Raw genomic sequence first — 20,513 nt, forward strand, 5'->3', positions numbered from 1 at the left:
TATACGTCTCCTGGTTTTAGAACTCTCTGTTGCTGGAAATAATCTGTTACTATCAAACAACTCTGCCCCATCCCCTCATTATTTTAAACATCTCTAACAAATTGTCCAGTAACTTTTTAAAAAAATTCAAAGCCAAGTGTTTACACTTTCTCATCCTGAGCAATATTTTCTCATCCCAAGCTGTATTGTTGTGAAACAGTGCTGTGCCCTCTCTATTTGGTGAAGTGGACAGTAAATTCTCTTTAATATAATTTTTGAACTTTCAGATGGATTTTTGCATCATTATAGATAGAATTATAATTTAATAATTTTAATAATTTATAAATTCTAATTAAGTTAATGGCCATGAAAATAAAGTGAAATTGGTTAAAATATAGGAATCTGAGTTCCAGTGAGAGTCTACCGCACAGAAAAAGGCCCTTTGGCCCATCAAGTCTGCGCCGGTGAAACAAGTACCTAACTATTCTAATCCCATTTTCCAGCACTAGGCCCATAGCCTTGTATGTCATGGCATCGCAAGTGCATATCCGACTACTTACTAAATGTTATGAGGGTTTCTGCCTCTACTACCCTTTTCAGGCAGTCAGTTCCAGATCCTAACCACCCTCTGGGTGAAAAAATTCTTCCTCACATCCCCTCTAAACTTCCTGCCCCTTACCTTAAATGGTAAAGATGAGGATGGGATGGGATGAGAGGTGCGATGTTGAGTGGCATCCCACAGGAATTTGTGCTTGGATCTCTGCTTTTTATTATTTATGTAAATGACCCGGATACCGAAAATCAATTTGGACATTAAAATAGAAAGGGTAATAGAAACTAAGGAAGCATCTTAAGATTTATATAAAACCAAGGCAAAGAAGAATATTCAATAATAAAAGAAAATGCTGGAAACACTCAGCATATCAGGCAGTATCTGTGGAGAGAGAAACAGTTAACCTTTAAGGTCGATTACCTTTCTGATTTATACATCCAGAACCTTATATAGTTAGTTACTCTAGTGATGACTCCTTTATTCTCCACCACCTCTTCACCTCTCATTATATGAAAAATTAAACACCTTTTCCTCATTAATTTTAATTCTCTTCTTAAAGTGGGTCAAACTGTCAGCTGTTTTCAAGAAGTCAATTGACCCCCCTTCCAAGCAACTACCTTCCCTGGGAATATATTCCAAATGTGCACTATCTTATGGGTGGAAATGTCTAGTTTCTAACCAAGACTTGTGCATTTTGTGTTTATGTTATCCAGTCTTGTGCTCCTTTTGTCCAATTTATATAACTCGCTTACTACAACCATATCTATGCCCCTCCACTATTTTATGATTGTGTCATGTTCCCTCCGCTTTTCATCAAAGAATGAATTAAAAAATTAACACAGTAAAATGAAGAAAAGTAGCTGGATATAATGATGAATTCAGCACTGACATACCCAATTTTTAATTGGGTTAATTGGAACTCCACTTGACTTCTGGGTTTTGGTTGCACTGGTTACAGATTCATCTGTCAGCCTATCTCTGCATTACCAACTTTGTTCAATTCTGGAGCAGAGGAAGTCAGAAAACAAAACATACTTGATTTAAATCTGTTTTTAGTTTATTTACTGTTTCTACAATTTGCAATTTATTATTCAGTATTATTCTTAAGTAATGTTTAACACTGCTGCTCCTAAGGAGAGTGTTAGCCTGCATTCCCAAACAATGGCTTGCTCTACAGTTTACCAGTAATCCTGTTTTGATTTTTCTGGTTTGCCACTGCTTTCTCTTGTTCAATGACAGCAATGATTATATTTTCTTCAAACTTTAATAACTCATTTGCTTATTATCTTCATTCTTCCCAATCTTTGTTTTTAACCATTCTCCAGGTTATTTGCTTACTATTTTTCAACAGTTCATTATTTTCAAGCGTTAATTACATATTTTATGAACACAGATGTTTGTTCTCTACATATCAAAAACAAAATGTTTAAAATTCTGATCAGCAATGCCCTTGTTAAAATCTTGCTGGGGCCTGCTATATCAACGGTGTCCTTGATTTTCAGCCACATAGACTTTAACTAGTCTGGGAACTTAAAAACTTTCCCCAATAGCATAATTTGACATGAGTACTTAACCCATTCCATGCAGTAAAGTTTATCAAAACTTAGTTCACATAGCACAATACACATCCATATATTATTATGCGCATCACTGGCAATGTCCAAACAAAAAGTTCATCAAATGTTTGTATATGTAGTTAGAACAGTGGAATGCAAGTTTACTGAAGCTCTGCTAAGATTGTGCAGTGCACTGGTCAGGCCACATCTGGAGCACAAACTATGTTCAGTTCTGCTCATCACATTGCAAAAAGATCAGCATGAATGGGGGTATAGCGATGAGCACTGAGAATGATTCAAGTTTAAGGAGAATGGCTGATGAGAAAAGATTGAACTAGCTCAGTCTCTACTGCTGAGAGAATAGCAGGAGAATGTTCCACAAGCATGACCCAGACCTCTCCTTTGGCTTGCCATTTCACTCCACTCTGCTATCATGCCCACATGTCTGTCCTTGGTCTGCATGCAATGTTCCAATGAAGCTCAACGCAAACTGGAGGAACAGCACCTCTTCTGACTAGGCACTTTACAACCTTCTGGACTGAATATTGAGTTCAACAACTTTAGATCATGAACTCTCTCCTCCATCCCCACCCCCCTTTTTTCCAATAATTTATATAGATTTTTCTTTTCCTGCCTATTTCCATTATTTTTAAATGTATTTCCACCCACTTGTTTTATCTCTACCTTTTAGCCTATTTCGATCTCTTCCCCCCACCCCCACTAGGGCTATCTGTACCTTGCTCATCCTGCTTTCTACCCTTAATGTCACCTATTAGCACATTTCTTAGCTAATATCACCACCGTCAACACCTCTTTGTCCTTTTGTCTATGACATCTTTTGGCTATCTCCACCTATCACTGGCCCTCTATCCAGCTCTACTTGTCCCCCCCCTCCCTCCCTCCTTCCTTCCCTCCCTCCCTCCCCACAAAACCAGTTTATATTTCACCTCTCTTCTATTTTTCCTTAGTTCTGTTGAAGAGTCATACGGACTCGAAACATTAACTGTATTCCTCTCTGCAGATGCTGTCAGACCTGCTGAGTTTTTCCAGGTATTTTTGTTTTTGTTGAGGAGAATGTTCTTACTGTTTTCAGTGTTATTTCAGTGCATAGTTGAAGCAAGTAACTTTTTGCAGCAGGAAAATGGGGCAGGAGCCATCTCTGTGGGTTTTCTGCACATGATCCTACTGAATTCCCTCATGCTTTTTTTTCTGCAATTCACCCACTGAACGTAAATATAAAGCCCACTTAACCAGTGTATAAACTGAGGTTGCAATGTTATGATACACCGATGGAAAAATGATAAATCTTCTTGTTCCTGACTTCATTGTATTCTTCTAATAGCAACAGCATCTACTTGTTTGCTCCAGTTTTGTTATAACTTTTTGATTATTGCTTCACAGGCTCCACAATGGCAGGAAAGTGATTCATGTCAAAACTGTAAACAGCCATTCTTCTGGAATTTCAAACAGATGTGGGATACAAGGAGCCTTGGTTTGCGACAGGTGTGTGGTGTAGCTCTTCATAAATCTAAAATATTTGACAGCTTTATTAGATGCTTAATACTATAACTCTTTTTGTATTAACGTATTTCAGTTTTCCGCAACCACAAATGGGTTCGGACAGAACTGTCCAAACTACTGAATGTGGGCTACATATACCTTCCTTAGCCTTTTTTTCAGATGTTTGAGGGCTGTTTTTTCAGGTCAGTGGTCTAAAGTTGAGAGACCCATCACTTGTCATTGATCACTCGTGGTTGTTTTAGGTTATCATCTCCTAAAGAAAATTGACTAATAAGTGCGATGATGACGTGCAGGAAGGCTGAAATAGCAGCCTGCAGCCATTGTGTATCTGTGTGTGTGTGCTGACATCTATGCGCAACAGTTAAATACATTTAGATGGGAGGATAATTTTGCACTGAATGTTAGAACGTATCAAGACAATGATTGGATGCCACACCATCTCATGACCACTTACAATAAGCTATTGAACACGGTGTGAGGGGGAGGTAATTTTGATTACTTGTCAAGCTTTACACATTGTGCTTGTGCAAAGTTATAGTCGGTTCTGTAACCTTGGCTGATCTAGTAAGATCATTGACAATTTTTCTTGCAATATTCCCCAGCGTGGTGGGGTGGCATTCATTCTGGGCTCTTGGAAGACTCTAGTACTTAGAGATAAAGAGAAGCCTCCACCATAGCAAACAGAGAACCAATAGCTGACTACAAGAAAGAGATTGTAGATAAGTGCCCACAAGCCTGGGGGACACCACTCATCATCCCAACCCAAACAATATACAGTTCAAGCCCTAATGACACCTAGGAAATAAAAACTGAGAAGGGGGTGTGTGGGGGACAGGGGGGAAACTCTTCAAAGGCTGGAGTCATACCTAGCACAAGGAAGGTTGGTTGTTGGAGACCAATCATCTCATCCCCAGGATATTGCTGTAGCAGTTTCTCAGGGCAGTATCTGAGGACCAACCATCTTCAGCTGCTTCATCAATGGCCTTCCCTCCAATGTAAGACCAGAAGAGAGGCTGTATGGTAATGATTGTACAGTATTGGTTCCATACATAACCTCTCCAATGTTGACACAGTCTGTACCTGCATACAGCAAGGCATGGACAATGTTCAGGCTTGGGCTGACAAGTGGCTGGTAAGATTTCTGCCAGACAAGTGCTACACAATGACCATCTCCAACAAGAAAAAGTCTAACTACTCCCCCATGGCATTCAATGGCACTACCATCACTGGAGCCCCCACCCTAGGATCACCATTGACACTGGGTTTTGCTGCAGGGTATAACTCATCTGCTGACTTCCCAAAGCCTGTCCACCAACTAAAAGATATAAGACATGAGTGTGATAGAATACTGTCCACTTGTGTGGATGAATACAGCTCCAACTATACTCCAGAAGCTTGGCACCATCCAATGCAAAGCAGCACTCTTTATTGCCACTCCATCCACCAGCTTAAACATTCACCACCAATGCACAGTGACTGCAGTGCATCTACAAGGTGCTGTGTAGCAATTCGTCAAGTCTCCTTGACAGCACTGCCCAAGCCTGCAACATTTACCACCTATAAGAACAAGGGCACTGGGTACATGGGAATACCACCACCTGCAATACCCCATCATGTCACACACCATCTTGACTTAGAAATATTCCAGCATTCCTTTACTGGGTCAAAATCCTGAAGCACACATTTGAAGTGCTGTTTGGTAGAATCTACAGACTGCAGTGCTTCAAAAAGGTGGCTCACTACCCATTTCTCAAGGACAGTTGAGATGGGCAGTGAATGGTGGCCTTGCAAACATTGCCCTAATCTGATAAATGACTAAACACAAACGTTCTAATGGGCTAGACATGGCAGCGGGAAACATCTAATCATGTGGATGTAAGACTCAAACGCAAAGCAATTAAAAACACTTGGTAGAAGTGCCACAGGTGCAAGAAGTCAGCCTGTTCAGGCTGTACCTAGATAAAAAAAAACCTAAGGCCAGGATTTTCTCCTCAGCGAGTGGGAGGGCAGAACGCCCGATGTCACCATGCCCCAATTAAATTTTCAGGTAGGCGGGGGGGCAGCAAAATCAGTTGTGTGCCTGCCGACCTGTCAATGGCCAATTGAGGCCATTGACAGAGACATTTAAGGGATGCGGTTTCTTGTATGTTTTAAAAAATTTAATTACTGTTTTTAAAAGTTATGGACATGTCCCAACTCATGAGACAGTGTCACATGAGGGGACATGTCACGGATTTTTTTTTCTATTTTAAATATTTTTTAATGTACAGCTGATCTCCCTGAGGCAGCACTTAGCCTTAGGGAGCTGAGTTGCTCTTTCGTGTGCATGTGCGAAAGAGTGCACTCTTGGCTGAGGGAATCCCCCCTGCCCGCACAGGGAGCACATAGCGCTTCCATGTGGATGTCGGCCTTAACTGACGCACCTACACTTCATCTCCACACCCCCCCCCCCCCCCCCCCCCCACCGCGCCTCCCTCACCCCCACGAATGGTGGGGGGGGGGGGGATTCTGCCCTAAGATTCTGACAGATGCAACAAAACCAACTGTCACATGAATGCCTGCCATTGCGCCAAATGCAAGAGCAGAAGACTGCCCAAACCAGAAGACATTTTTCCCCTGTGAGAAATGTGACCAATAATACGCAACTCAAAGGGGTCTCGATCAGTATGAGCAACAGTACCATGTCGCAGGGAGAAATGAATAAAAGAATATCAGCTTCGTTCTCCAGATGCTCTGTAGCAATTTCCCAGAAAGTTAATTTAGTCAGAGGAGAAAACAAAGTACCTGTTGGAACTAAAACAAAATTTCCAAGGCTTCTGAGACATTAACAAGAGGAACTGCAACTCACTGAAATCTTAGACAAATAAACCGATTTCAGACACTCGTCGCCTCCTCCAGAGAGTGACAGAACTAAAACAGTTTCAATTCATGTGGAAAGACTTTAACAAGATTGGTCTTGAAATAACAACGAACCCCATTATATGCATGTTAGAACAAGGAAATATAGAGGAACGATGAAACTAAATAGCAGGTCCATTAACTGCACATTGACTGCTAGTGACCAACAAGAACTACCATCCATCCAGGAAGAGGAAGTGGATTTGTGGGCAGAATTCACAAGTCAACCCAGTGAGAGTGTGAAACCTGGAAAATAGGTTTTCAGAATGAAAGCAATGGGAGTTAATGAGATGGGCAAAGTGCCAATGCCAATGCTTGAGCATCAAATATTACCATAGTGATAGAACGTCAAACTTGGACAGATACATCACAGAATGAAACAGTCCCAGTTCATAAGGGGAATGCTACTAAAATGCAGCCTATACCCATGCATTGTTACATGCGGTTGAAAAAATATGATTAAAAACACGTGGGAGATACTAGTTTGCAAATGAGATACTTGCCCACAAATCAGGACGGTGCATATCAATCAAAAGTGCACCAATCAAGCATCATTCTAAGATCCTGGAGAAACTGAAAGAACAGATGTCTAACATAACTGGAAGTCTAAAATAATTTTCAAGAAAAAACAACAGGTGGCAGTTGTAGATGTCATAGTCAGGTAGAAAGACAACAACTTGGCATTTGAGAAGGCATAGGCTGAGAAGTGCAAAAAAATGCAAGCACCTCATGCTTCAAGCTAAAGAAATGACCATTGCCGCCACAGTCAAATTCTTTGGTTTCCAAATAGAAGTAGAAAATGGCTGGAAAAAAACATGTTCGACGATTCTTTAAGAGTAGAAAGGTATGAGGCCTCTTCAAATCAAATATTCCGATTAACAGTGTCACCCATGAAAATCTTCAATGATATGTAACCTGTGATATAATGTCTTCAGCACTGATTGGATCCAAACTTTACACTGAGTCGACAAGCACTACCACATCAGGTAATGACTTGGATAATAATGGCTAACTTAAATAATGGTCGCTCAGCTTAATCTCTGGAAGGGAAATCCTAACCCTTGGTGGCATTCCAAACTTTCTGGCACTCATTGTGACATGCAAGGGTTCTGTCACACTTTCTCTCCCCCCACCCCACCATGGCTAATGACCCTCTTACCTGTGCCCACAGTGCAGTTGGACATTTCAACCCTCAAAGACTCAAAATGCACCTTATGATGAAAGATCCATTCCAGATGTTCTCAAATGGCCGGTCTAATGATTTGCTACTCACATTCACTTTGGATGAACCCACAAGACTAGCAATAAAAAGAAATTATGATGTTGGAAAAAAACTCAAAGGTTTTGCAGCAGAAAATTATTAAATTTAGTCAAAAAACCATATATTGCAATTGGTTTCTTTTTAAATTTATCTAAATTAATTCAGGGAAGATAGAAACATCTGTTCAGAAATCCATAGAAACTTGTTAAACAAAATCTGGAGTCTGGCGATTGATTCGAAGTTCATTAAAAATTCTGCCACTAGTTGAAAAATGTTTCTGCTCTATATAGGAGGTGGAATGAAAATTTATTTTGGCATTTTCTTCAATCCTTTCTTTTACACTTCTATTTAGCATCACTGCAGAAAGTGCGGCAAAGCTATATGTGGGAAATGCAGCACTAAGCGTACTACCTACCCTGTGATGGGCTTTGAGTTTCAGGTACGAGTCTGCAATGACTGCTTCGACGCAGTCAAGGATGAAGAGTGAGTACTGTTCATTTTAACTTCTTTTTGCTGTTCAGACTGCATTTCCCTGGTGACTTTTAAAAACAATGTGTGAAATTAATAAAAAGTAATTGCATTTCATTTAGAAAAGTGGCATAAACTAAGTGTATAAGATACTAACAGCTCTATTTGAATTACTCACTACCTATTGGTTATGGTTAGTGTGCCTGCTGCTTGTTTATGGATCCTAATGGATTAATTTTTGCTGGTTATAGTTAGGATTACAGGTATAGTGTCTCACATCTGGCTATCCAAAACCTGGTGATGTCCAAAAACAGGACATTTTTTTTAAGCTGCCATGCATGAATTTTAATTCTTATTAGTTAAGTAAAATAACATACCAGCTTGTTTGGCTAGGTGATACATTGGCACAATGGTGTGCTGAATAGTTATTGGCTTCGTGCGACTGTCTTTTCCTGCGCTGAGTGACACGAGCGACCCTTAACCCCACCCAAAAACTGGCTCCGCCCGACACATCCTATTTGGTGAATTAAAGCTCCAATTCCTTTCTTCTCCTAAAACCAGCATGATCCAAATCTGGGACAGAATCAGTCTCGAGGTTGCTGTTTTTGAGATCTGATTCAATATTTTCTAAATGCAGGAAGGGATGATCCATCACATCCATGCTTTAGGTTGATTTTAGGGAAGAGGGAAAATTCATTTGAATGAAATTCTATCTCCATGTTAAATGTGGCTTTTTCTCTGAATCAGAAACCTCTTCAACGTTAAAAATATTTTCCCTAATTTCCTCACTTTTCATTTTGTTATGAACTGCATTTGTTGTAGAGTCCCATTTTGTAAGCACTGAAATTTGAGCATAGCAATGCTTTTCTGTTGAATATCACATAATGTGGCATATTCTGCCAAAGTGTACGAGAACCAAATCCAAGATTTGTGTTAGCAGCCATGTTCCCCATGGAACCAGATGGTGCCCTTGGCTGTGCCGCCATCTTGGAAAGGAAAGGAAAAAAGTTGAATTACCCAGAACTGATCCTAAGTATTTGCAAGGAGTGGGTATGTGTAATATTGGGTGCAGGTCACTTTTAGTGAGGAGAAGGGTGGAATGCATGGAAGAGGGGAATAAGGAAGAAAGAAAAGCATAGAAAATATAAGCCAAAAAAAAGTGAGATTTTGATTTCCATGGGCTTAAATGATCCATTATCTGTCTGTAGAGTGCAGATGTGACATGTTTACTGACATGTTCATTTTTCAAAAATTCAATGGTCCAGATACTGAGACATAAACACGCAAAGCTACAAGGATAGAATGAGGGAATGGGACTGAGTAGATTGCTCTACAGAGAGCCAGCATGGACGAGATGGGCTGAATGATCTCTATGCCATTATGACTCCATGACATGATGTCCCATTTCATGCAGAATTGTTTACTGAGTTCACCTGGTTCTTTTAAGGAATATTTTAAATAATGCCCAAGGAGCAATGATGCTGGAGGCCAGCTTGCAAATCATTAGCGAAAATAATAAAATTGTATACATTGCTGTATACCTCTGGAATTTACACTTAGATGTAAAACCCCAGGAATAGAGGTAGAATATCATTTTTGTCACTGGTAATGCTTAAAATTCTGTTTCAGAAAATAATTTCTTACTTTGGGTCATAGAATAAAGACTCGACCTGTTAACCGTGAGTAGGAACATAGGATCCCCCACTCTACTGTTACCATCGAGCCAGGAGATCAACCCTGGTTCAATCAAGACTGCAGGAGGGCATGTCAGGAGCAGCACCAGGCATACCTAAAAATGAGGTGTCAATATGGTGAAGCTACAACACAGGACTACTTGCGTGCCAAACAGCAGAGGCAGCAAGTGATAAACAGAGCTAAGTGATTCCACAACCAACGGGTCAGATCCAAGCTTTGCAGTCCTGCCACATCCAGTCATGAATGGTGGTGGACAATTAAACAACTTATTGGAGGAGGAAGCTCCACAAATATCCCCAATCTAATGCAAAAGAAATGGCTGAAGCATTTACAAAGATTTTCAGCCGGAAGTGCCAAGTGGATGATCCATCTCACTCTCCTCTGGAGGTCCCCAGCATCACAGATGCTAGTCTTCAGCCAATTCAATTCAGTCCACGTGATATCAAGAAATGACTAAAGGTACTGGATACTGCAAAGGCTAAGTGCCCTGACAACATTCCAGCATCAGTAATGGAGTCTTGTGCTCCAGAACTAGCTGCACCCTTAGCCAAGCTGTGCCAATACAGCTACAACACTGGCAACTATCCACAGTGTAAAACTGTCTAGGTATATCCTGTCCACGAAAAGCAGGACAAATCCAACCTGGCCAATTACTGCCCCATCAATCTACTCTTGATCATCAGTAAAGTGATGGAAGGGGTCATGTGGCACTTACTCAGAAACAACTTGCTCAGTGATGCTCAGTTTGGGTTCCAACTCAACTCCTTAACTTGATCAACTCCTGACTTCATTACACCCTTAGTCCATGAACAGAAGAGCTGAACTCCAAAGGTGAGGTGAGAGTGACTACCTTTGACATCAAGGCAGCTTTAACTGAGTGTGGCATGGAGGTCAATCATCTCAGTCCCTGGACATCATTGCAGGAGTTCCTCAGGGTAGTGTCCTAGCCCCAACCATCTTCACCTACTTTTATCAATGACCTTCTTTCCATCATAAGGTCAGGAGTGGGGATGTTCACTGCTGATTACACAATGTTTAGCACCATTTGTGACTCCTCAGATACTGAAGCAGTCTGTGTCCATTTACAGCAAGACCTGGATAACATCCAAGCTTAGGCTGATAAGTGGCAAGTAACATTTGCGCTGCACAAGTGCCAGACAATGGCCGTCTCCAACAAGAGAGAACCCAACCATCTCCCTTTGACATTTAATGGCTTTACCAGCACTGAATACCCCACTGTCAACATTCTGGGGGTACCAGAAACTGAACTGGACCAACCTTATAAATACCGTGGTTACAAGAGCAGGTCAGAGACTGTAAATTCAGCACAGAGTAACTCACCTCCTGGTTTTCCAAGGCCAGTCCCTTATCTACAAGGCATAAGTCAAGAATGTGATGGAATACTCTTCACTTGCCTGGATGAGTGCACCTCCAACAATACTCAAGAAACTTGACACCGTCCAGGCCTGCTTGACTGGCACACCATCAAACACTTTAACATTTGCCCCCTCCAGCACTGATGCACAGTAGCAGCAGTGTGTATCATCTATAGGATGCACTGCAGCAACTCACTAAGGGTCCTTCGACCGCACTTTCCAAACCTGTGACCTCTACCGTCTAGAAGGCCAAGGGCAACAGATGCATGGGAACACCACTACCTCCAAGCTCCCCTCCAAGCCACACACCATCCTGACTTGGAACAATCACCGTTCCTTCACTGTCTCTGGGTCAAAGTCCTGGAACTCCGTCCCTAACAGATCTGTGGGTGTACCTAAGCACATGAACCGCAGCCATTCAAGAAGGTAGCTCACACCACCTTCTCTAGGGCAATTAGGAATGGGTATTATAAATGCTGGCCTAGTCAGTGATGCCTATGCCCCATGAAAGAATAAAAAAGGATCAGGAGTAAGCTGTTCCGCATTCAGTTAGTTCATGGCTGATTTGTATCATAACTACGTTTACTTGTCTTGGTTCCAAATTCCTTAATAAATGTATCAAAAAAGATTTTGTCAACCTTGGTTTCAAATTTTTTAATTGACCAAGATGCAACAGCTTTTTGGGGGGCCAGAGTTCCAGATTTTCACTGCGTTTGCATGAATAACTGCTCCCTCGCTTTACCCCAAATAGCTTAGCTCTGCTTTAAGTTCCCTTTCTTCTCGATTCCATTACTGATGGAAATAGTTTCTCTTCCTCTGCACCGAGAAATGTGTTTAAATGATATTGCCTCCTCTATATGGATCAATATATGCATATTCCTGGAGCAAACTATTGGGTTCAGTGGCATTTGTTAATTTGGTAAGGTAAATTAATTTGCCATTTAGAAGAGCATTTGAGGCAAATAATTTGAATGCTATTTATTATCTGCAAATAATGTTAATGGAAATTTGTTACAATGCAAGAAGATTTTGTCAACTGTGTTTGTTGATGCTGAAACTGAAGGGTGTTTATTACAATATTTAATACTACAGTCGAGCTTCTTTGGCAACATTTCATGAAGGCAAACATAATATTGCGCACATGAATCTGGATAACACAAGAGGACTGATGGTAACCTGTGGAAGTGATCGCATTGTGAAGGTATTTTTCCTTCTAAACCTCATATGCCTGCTCAGTTTGACTTCTTCACCCTTCAAGGCTTTGAGGGGTTTGTTTAATATACTTAAAGAAGCCGTCTTGCAAAGCTTTGTCTAATATTTGTAAAGTAAGCTACTGACAGAATGTTGTGTTCAGTGTCCTGCGTGAAAAGGTGAAACGTGCAAAAATAATGGACCAGACTTGGATGTCGCAGGGTGTCGAATCTGCCGTTATGTAGACTTACCCCTGCAACCATCAGCTCAAAAAAAGTTGCCCGCTAAGATTTTAGAAGTGTGTGTTGATAAAGGCGGAGCAACAGGAACAGCATCTTGGACTCGAGTTAACCAGGCACCCAACGGGTTTCTCCTTAACCAATCGGATTTAAAGATTGGGAAGTAAAAAGAGAAAAAACTGAGGAGGAGCGTGAATTAAAGGAAAGAGAAGGAAAGAAAGGTTGGATTAAGAGAGAAAATAGAGAGAGAGAAGGGAAACGTAAGAGTATTTTTGAAGATAAATTTTTAAAATTTCCTAAAACAATTCTCAACCTGAAGGAGTGAGACTCCACTCTTGTAATAGTGCCAGAGAGATGATCGTCAGTAATTAACACAGGTCATATCAGCTGTACTTAGCTTCTAATTTTTCTTTTGAATGCGTGGGCGATTTGTTTCAGTGGGTGGCCACACGTGCGCACTAACTTAATGGTCGATTTGTGCACTACCATGCAGGAATTTTTGAAAACATTACTTGTGCTACTATTTAAATCATATACAACTGTGCAAATACAATAACTCCATGTCTAAATGATTAATGGATATAGATTCTCTGCTATGTAGAAGGGGTTCACTGTGTGTATCTAGAAATGCTTTATAGTTGTATGGAGGAGTCAGATTTCAGGATTTCTTGGCCATTTTCCCATAATGTATTCAAACGTTTATTTTCAAAAAGCCAAAAAAGTAGATTAAAAAGACTAATACAAGAGTGGCACTATTACAAGAGTGGAGTCTCACTCCTTCAGGTTGAGAATTCAGGTTGTTTCCTCAAAGTCTAGAAATTATAAGCAATTTGTTGGCCTGCCTCAGAAATTGATTTCACACCCATTCCGCTGTGAGGACCTTGCTCCTGGGCATTCAAAAAATTGTTGGGTTTAGGATGTCCTTTTGGAGTAATGAACAAAGATGTAATAAAGGGGGTGCAACAATATATGTGAAAAACAGTCCAGTCGAAGAGCACATGGCTGATGTCAATGCATCCCAGCAGCTGAATAAGTTCAATTCAATATTTATTAAATTGGATTTTTAATATGTTGGAGCTGGATTCCTTAATTGAGCTTATTTTTCCTCAAAAACTAAAATCCACAGCATTCAAAATAATATGGTTGGTGACCTTGGCATGGCTTAAGCTACAGTTATGCCAATATCCCATCAGTGGTATTACTGGGGAAATGCTAAAGTACACACGATTACACAGTTATAAACAGTCGAGTGGGTGGCTGTTTTTTTTTTTTGCCCACATCCCCATTTATGCTATTTGTGTGGTATGTGCTAAAATAGCATAACTAGCTTTAGCCAACTCTGACAAATGCAGTGGTTTCTGGTATGCCAGAGATTGCATGAGCCCCAGTGTTCTCCATTTCAAAATGGCAAACATTGGCTGGTGGCTGGAATTTTCATATCCTGTGCAACAAGATTATTTGTACGGCTCAGATTGTGGGTGTGTATGGCAGAGAGACCTCAGCATGTAAAGGCTACTGGGGATTGAATTACCCGAGCCTCCAGGAAAGGACAGGTCCTGGTGCATACTTCGAGACTGAATAGAGCAGTTGGTAGCCACTGGCAGGACAGTCACTGTTATATCCTGTCCTGTACTTTATGGGTCCTGGGTCTGAGTCTGATCTTTTCTCAGAGGCTCCAATTATTTGTCCCCTGAGCAGATATTTCCACCTAAGTTAGTGGAGTGCATCCCCCACCTAGACAATAAGGGAGAATTCCTGTTGTTAGTTTGCCATTTTAAATTGGGGAACTGATCTTGCTGTAAGAACCAGGAAAGTTACTGAAATTAGTGCTATGTAAAGGAATGAACAAGGATTGTAAAAGACAGCTGGCTGCGCAAAAAGTGAACTTTGGCAACTGTAATATTGTAGCCTATTTTAGTACAGGTACTACTGTATGTAAAGATTGCCTCTTTACCATAACATTTTTACTTGACTTTTGTTTTGCTTTCTCTGCAGATCTGGGACATGTCGCCAGTCGTTGGCTGCAGTCTGGCGACAGGTTTTTCTCCCCGTTGACCTCCAATCTCCTTTAGCACTGCACCTTTCACCTACACCGCTCAGAACCAGTCCCGCCTACGTGTTACCATGGAGACAGTGCTATTAAAGTTGACTGGAAATTCAGGTGATAAGCCTCCACTTTGCCCAAAGGACTGAATAAATATTGCCCGAACCTATAAGCACAGCAAAAACTCTGCAAAAGATATTTTAAAAAAACTTTTCTGACTAAAATTGTAAAATAGCACCAATATTACATATACACTATATTTGTTCTATATTTATTCTGTGCATAACCTAACATGATTTAATTAATGTCTTTAATGAAGAAAAACTGCAAGATAATTTTTAGATACGAAATGTGTGATTTTTCCTGGTCATAATGCAATTTAGACATCGTAGTTAAAGTGATTCCTGGTCTGTTTACAGTACGATGGTTTTCAGTGTTTGCTTTAGTTGTACACTGCAAATTCCTGTCGTATGCAATTTGTGACCAGGCATGGATAAACAGAGGGCACTTTTTGGGGAATGTAAGCTGCATTTTTATAATGACACAGGAAATATTTGGGTTTACAATAAAACTTATCCCCATTAATCAATCTACTTCTTTTGCCAATGGTGATGAAGAAGTGGTGTTTTCCTTTAACATCTACGTAAGTGAATACGTTTCCTTTTGCAGTGGGACACATAATCCGATGCAGAAGGATGAAAGAATTTTGGGTTTATCATCATATTCTTTTGAATATGCCACATAGTCATGTTCTTCAGCATTATCATGAACCTTTTGAGGACTCATTGCAATTTTGCAGAAAACATTTTGAAATGAAGAAACCTCCACTCTTTGTGGGTATATTGAATTACAATCTCTGTTTAGCTATGTTTAGTTCACTCCAGGATTGCAGGAGCAGTCAGCATTCATTTTATGCAGGTTATAATTCCAGTAAAAGCACAGACATCTCTTACCTCAAATGATGCAATTAGAATTTTGATCGTAATACCTGTGAGTTGCTGCTTCGTGGTTTCCAGTGTTTGTAGTTGTCCTATTTAATATTTCCAGGCTTAGCAGATTAGGTTCTGCATTGAACAATTCACAGAAATGGAAGAATGGTCAAAATACAAGTCCTTGAGAATAACTGATGTATAATTTTTTTTTAATGTGTGAATGATGGACTGCAAACTTTGCATTATGTTGTTACGTGCTTCTATTAATCCTTCAATGAAGAAATCACTTCTGTCCCATTTTTGGTCTATATTTTTTTAAAGTTATCAAATTTGTTTGCCAGAAGATTTTTCACCAGTTTAATTTTAAGAAGCATAAGTTTGAAGAAGGTATTGATCAAAGGATGCTGTTGTCTTGTACTGAATTCATATGCTGGTGGTAGGGGATAGGAAGAGTGACATAAAGCAAACCACTTCAAATATATTAAAGTGCACCTATGAATCATCCCAAGTAACTAAATGACAACGTGGGACTGTTTAAATTTGCATATTTGTCTAAAGTAAGATTTACTATTGTCCTTCAAGTGTTTAATGTTCTCCTCCATTTTGGATAGTTAGAATATACAAACAGTAATGTTTTGATCAATTGCTTTGACTTTTATTTTCAATTGTGCATCAATCAATGAGTTAAGTTTTTAAATACCCTTTTTTTTAAGTATTTCCTTTCAAATGATGTGTTGGGAGATGGAAGGAAAATTGAAAATACGTTGTTTTGTCAAATGTTAAAATGAGAAACAGGTTCATTTTTCCTCCAAAAGGTTCATTTTTGTATTTACCAAACGTGTACTGGTACTTTGGTGTCAAAAAAACACTTTGAATCCAGATCATTTTCCCATCTCCTTCTCCTCACAACACTCAAAGATCTACTTTGCAGAATAACCTAATACTTGAAATCTTTCCTCCTGCTGAAGTATTGCCATATACCATGTTGGAAATAAGTCTTATTGTCTGAAGCTTGGAAAATGTGCAAAGAATGAGAAAATATGAATGGAACTGCATTATTGAAAGCTGTACACAGATGGCATCGATGAACAGACTTTTTAACTGTTGAAATAACATATATTACAATTCTGTTTTTAAGCAGTACATTTGAATAGTCTCTGTAAAGATCTCCCTGTAAGTATTCATATAAATCGTATATAATAGTACCATGGCTTAATGGCTTGGTATTTCACACACAAATCATCAATTCCTTTATGCTGATGCTGCTCCATTTATATGCTATATATCAAAATTGTAAGTAACTAGCTGCTATAAAATAAATTAGCTTCCTAAACATGAATTTCTTGGGTATGTTGTTGTTCTGAACGGAATGGATGTCACACATATCACTGTGATTTAAGCCTGAACATTTGATTTGAATGATCAAGGTCAGAGTAATAAAACTATCCAATCCCCATGAGATCTATCCATCATCCCTCAATGTAGTTTTCTAGTGTATGAAACAGCTCTTTAAACCTCTTCTAGATTTAAAGGTCGAACCACATTCAGGAGGTTTTCATTGGTGTAATATTCGTCCATAATGCTGCCTACTTGTTTCTTCTTAAATGGATAATTGAATGATTGTTTGACTGACTGCTTATCTGTAAGCACAGGTTAGAGATAACTGTTTGTTTTTGCACAGCCTCAATTTAAAATGATAAATTTAGCAAACTTGTAATGCCCTATCCTTTGGCTGGTGTCATTGGTCCAGATTTTGCGTTCAGGGGCTAAATAATGGCACTCATCTGTGACCTCGAAGAAAGCTACCCACAAATATCTAGCGATCGGTGGCACTGATTTCACCTTTCACAATGTTAGTTTGAATCCAGTGCCAAAGGGATCTCCTAGGCATCCAACAACATTGATGTCATCAAGCAGGGTAAGCAGCCAATCACATTGAAGTATTCTCACAGCAAACCAGGAAGTAAGATACACTGATTAGAGGCTGAAATATAAACATTTTTTTAAATTATTAAAAGTTGAAACTTTTCACAACGGGAAACTGTGACATTGCACAAGTATAAGTTAGTTTCCCAGGGCCAGAAAGGTACTTTAGCAGTTGTCGTGACTTAATACAATTTACAAACCCAGTCACATCTCATTAGTGAGATGTATCATTTTAGGGATTTTGAACAGCAATATTACAGATATAAAAACAAAAAAACTGCGGATGCTGGAAATCCAAAACAAAAACAGAATTACCTGGAAAAACTCAGCAGGTCTGGCAGCATCGGCGGAGAAGAAAAGAGTTGACGTTTCGAGTCCTCATGACCCTTCGACAGAACTTGAGTTCGAGTCCAGGAAAGAGCTGAAATATAAGCTGGTTTAAGGTGTGTGTGTGGGGGGCGGAGAGATAGAGAGACATATTACAGTGTTGAAGGGGAAGTTCTCATCAATTCAGTGATTTCTCATTGATTATGGTCTGTGGGTACTTCATATCCAGAGTGGCGAAGCATAGAATCACTGACCACAACTTCTGGATTTTGCTTATAGCCATGCGTGTGTGAACTCCAGACGTTAGTTCATGTCAGTTTCAGAAGAGTAATGATGACGAATACTGACCCGTTTGGGAGTATTTCAATACATCAAGAAGGGTCCTTCAACAGCGCCTTCCAAACCCATGACCTCTACAACCTAGAATGACAAAGGCAGCAGGCACATGGGAACACCATCACCTGTGAGGTCCCCTCCAAGCCACTCACCATCCTGACTTGGAACTATATCACCATTCCTTCATTGTCACTGGGTCAAAATCCTGGAATTCCCTTCTTAACAGCACTGTGGGTGTACTTACACCACCTGGGCTACAGCAGTTCAAGAAGGCAGCTCACCACCGCCTTCTCAAGGGCAATTAGGGATGGGCAACAAATGCTAGCAAAGCCCACATCTCATGGAAGTATACTTATGAGAGAATGCAAACAAAAGAAAACTATTTTTTCTAATTTTCTCCTCTTGAAGGCTTTGCCTCCTTTTTCTTGTGGTGATGGTATTCTATGGCCATTTTCAATGTGAAAGCCAGGGCAGAGGGTACAGTTAAGCTTGGGATGGTCTGCTAAGTTAATGGTACTATATAAATGCAAGCTGCTATTGCTGTTCATTTGACTATAGGGGTGTCAGTTAGTCTCATCTTCCTTACCCCACATATGGACTACAGTAAGGGTTATTGGATAGTCATCAGGAATGCTAATGTATTTTTTCCTCCTTCCTCCACTTAAACATGACTGTGGATAAACTATCAATATAATGGAGAATTTACTGAAGTATTAAATCATGTGACTGATGCAAGGTTACAACCTACTTATACTGAGGAAAATAAGTGTGTGCACCATTGATGGTAGAAGAAAGATTTGAAAGAAGAGAGTATAACTTTCTATTCCACATTTTATATTCACTTCAAGCAAAGTAGTAGACAAAGTACTTGACATTGGTACCACACAGCAACAATATAACTAAAGTCTGACAATCCTCCTCCACTAGGTGGAGACTAGTATTCATAAGTTCAATAAAATTTGAATGGACAGGTTTAACTGAAAATAACTATGTGAAAGCCATTGAATATTTTACTGCAGTTACTGTCACAACAAAAGGTCCTGCACCAATAACTTCTGTGTGGTGCTGTCTGGACTAGTTTTAAATGGAAAGTCTTAATTTGAACATTGACTAAACAGTTGTTATAATACCAAAGAACAGGTGTACATTCAATAGCATGCAAACAATACAACCTGGTTCCTAGTCTATGGAGTGATCAGTTCCAGTTCTGTAGTCTGTGGCGAACCTCTGACTATCCTGAGAATTCTGTAACTTTTCAGAGAGAACAGGCTCTGTCTTACTATTAGAATACCTTGAACACATCTCTCTTCCTGTCTCTTAGTCGTTAAACCCATCCCCGTGCTGACTTTGTGTTGGCTGACTGCACAGGGGCCACAAGGCTGCTTCATCCTCTCTGACTGTTTAACAATTTGGCCCTCTTGGGAATACCTGAGATTCTGTTATTAGAATACTAGTTACTTTATGGCTGTCAAATGTTACAAGTGAGGGAGGTTTCCCACGTTAGGTGCGTAGGTCTCCAAACAAGCAGCATTCTTTCTTTACCTAGGTAAGGATCATCCTCTTGACCTGAGAGTTACAGCAAAAGGGAACCTTAGCATTCACTGTTTCTAAGCTCCCCTTTGTTTGCAAGCACCAAGAATCCATCCCATCTGTTTCATTGGCCCTCTGACATTCGACTTGCCATACAAAACACCATTTAAAAAGACACTGGTCAAGTACAACTCGAACATTTGCTGCTTACCCCCAAATCTGCCACAAAGTACTGAAGATGTCACAATCTCGGGTTAGGTTTTCCTCCTCTCTACCACCCAAGATCATGCAGTATAGCAAAGAAAAATTGGGTAGAGAGACCTACCAACTTGCCCTTGCCCTTTTTTTCCTTCCAAACCCCTCCCCTCTGCCACCTTCCCAGTTGGTTGGGAGAATTGCAGAACATTCCTTCCCCACCCTGTTCACGAAAGAGAAGTGGGGTGTGTGGTAACCTGGCTGATTTCCCTACCTTAATTCCCTCTACTGGCATCACTAACTTGGGGACTGCCGGCAGAGGGGTTGTCATAGCCCCTAAGACAGTGGTAGAAAGTCACTAGATCTCATAATTGGACAAGAGGGTGCAGGAGTGGTCACCTCTCCTATTCCTCAGGTTTTAGCCACTTAGTAATGAAGACTTCAGTGAAGGCCTAGGTCAAAAAGTTTACGCGGGTACTTTCAATT

General features: G+C 40.2%; 1 protein-coding gene across 1 annotated transcript in view; it reads left to right on the forward strand.

Annotated features, from left to right (window-relative positions):
* Positions 1–17,052, forward strand: part of wdfy1 (WD repeat and FYVE domain containing 1) — a 79,983-nt gene extending 62,931 nt beyond the window's left edge. Inside the window, exons 9-12 of the mRNA XM_041213155.1 lie at positions 3,490–3,591; positions 8,121–8,251; positions 12,400–12,508; positions 14,733–17,052. Of these exons, the coding sequence (XP_041069089.1) occupies positions 3,490–3,591; positions 8,121–8,251; positions 12,400–12,508; positions 14,733–14,792 (402 nt within the window). The 3' untranslated portion in view covers positions 14,793–17,052. The remainder of the gene's footprint in view (positions 1–3,489; positions 3,592–8,120; positions 8,252–12,399; positions 12,509–14,732) is intronic.
* Positions 17,053–20,513: the final 3,461 nt, after the last annotated feature.

This window comes from Carcharodon carcharias, chromosome 2, assembly GCF_017639515.1.
Source record: "Carcharodon carcharias isolate sCarCar2 chromosome 2, sCarCar2.pri, whole genome shotgun sequence".
Classification (NCBI taxonomy): Eukaryota; Metazoa; Chordata; class Chondrichthyes; order Lamniformes; family Lamnidae; genus Carcharodon; species Carcharodon carcharias.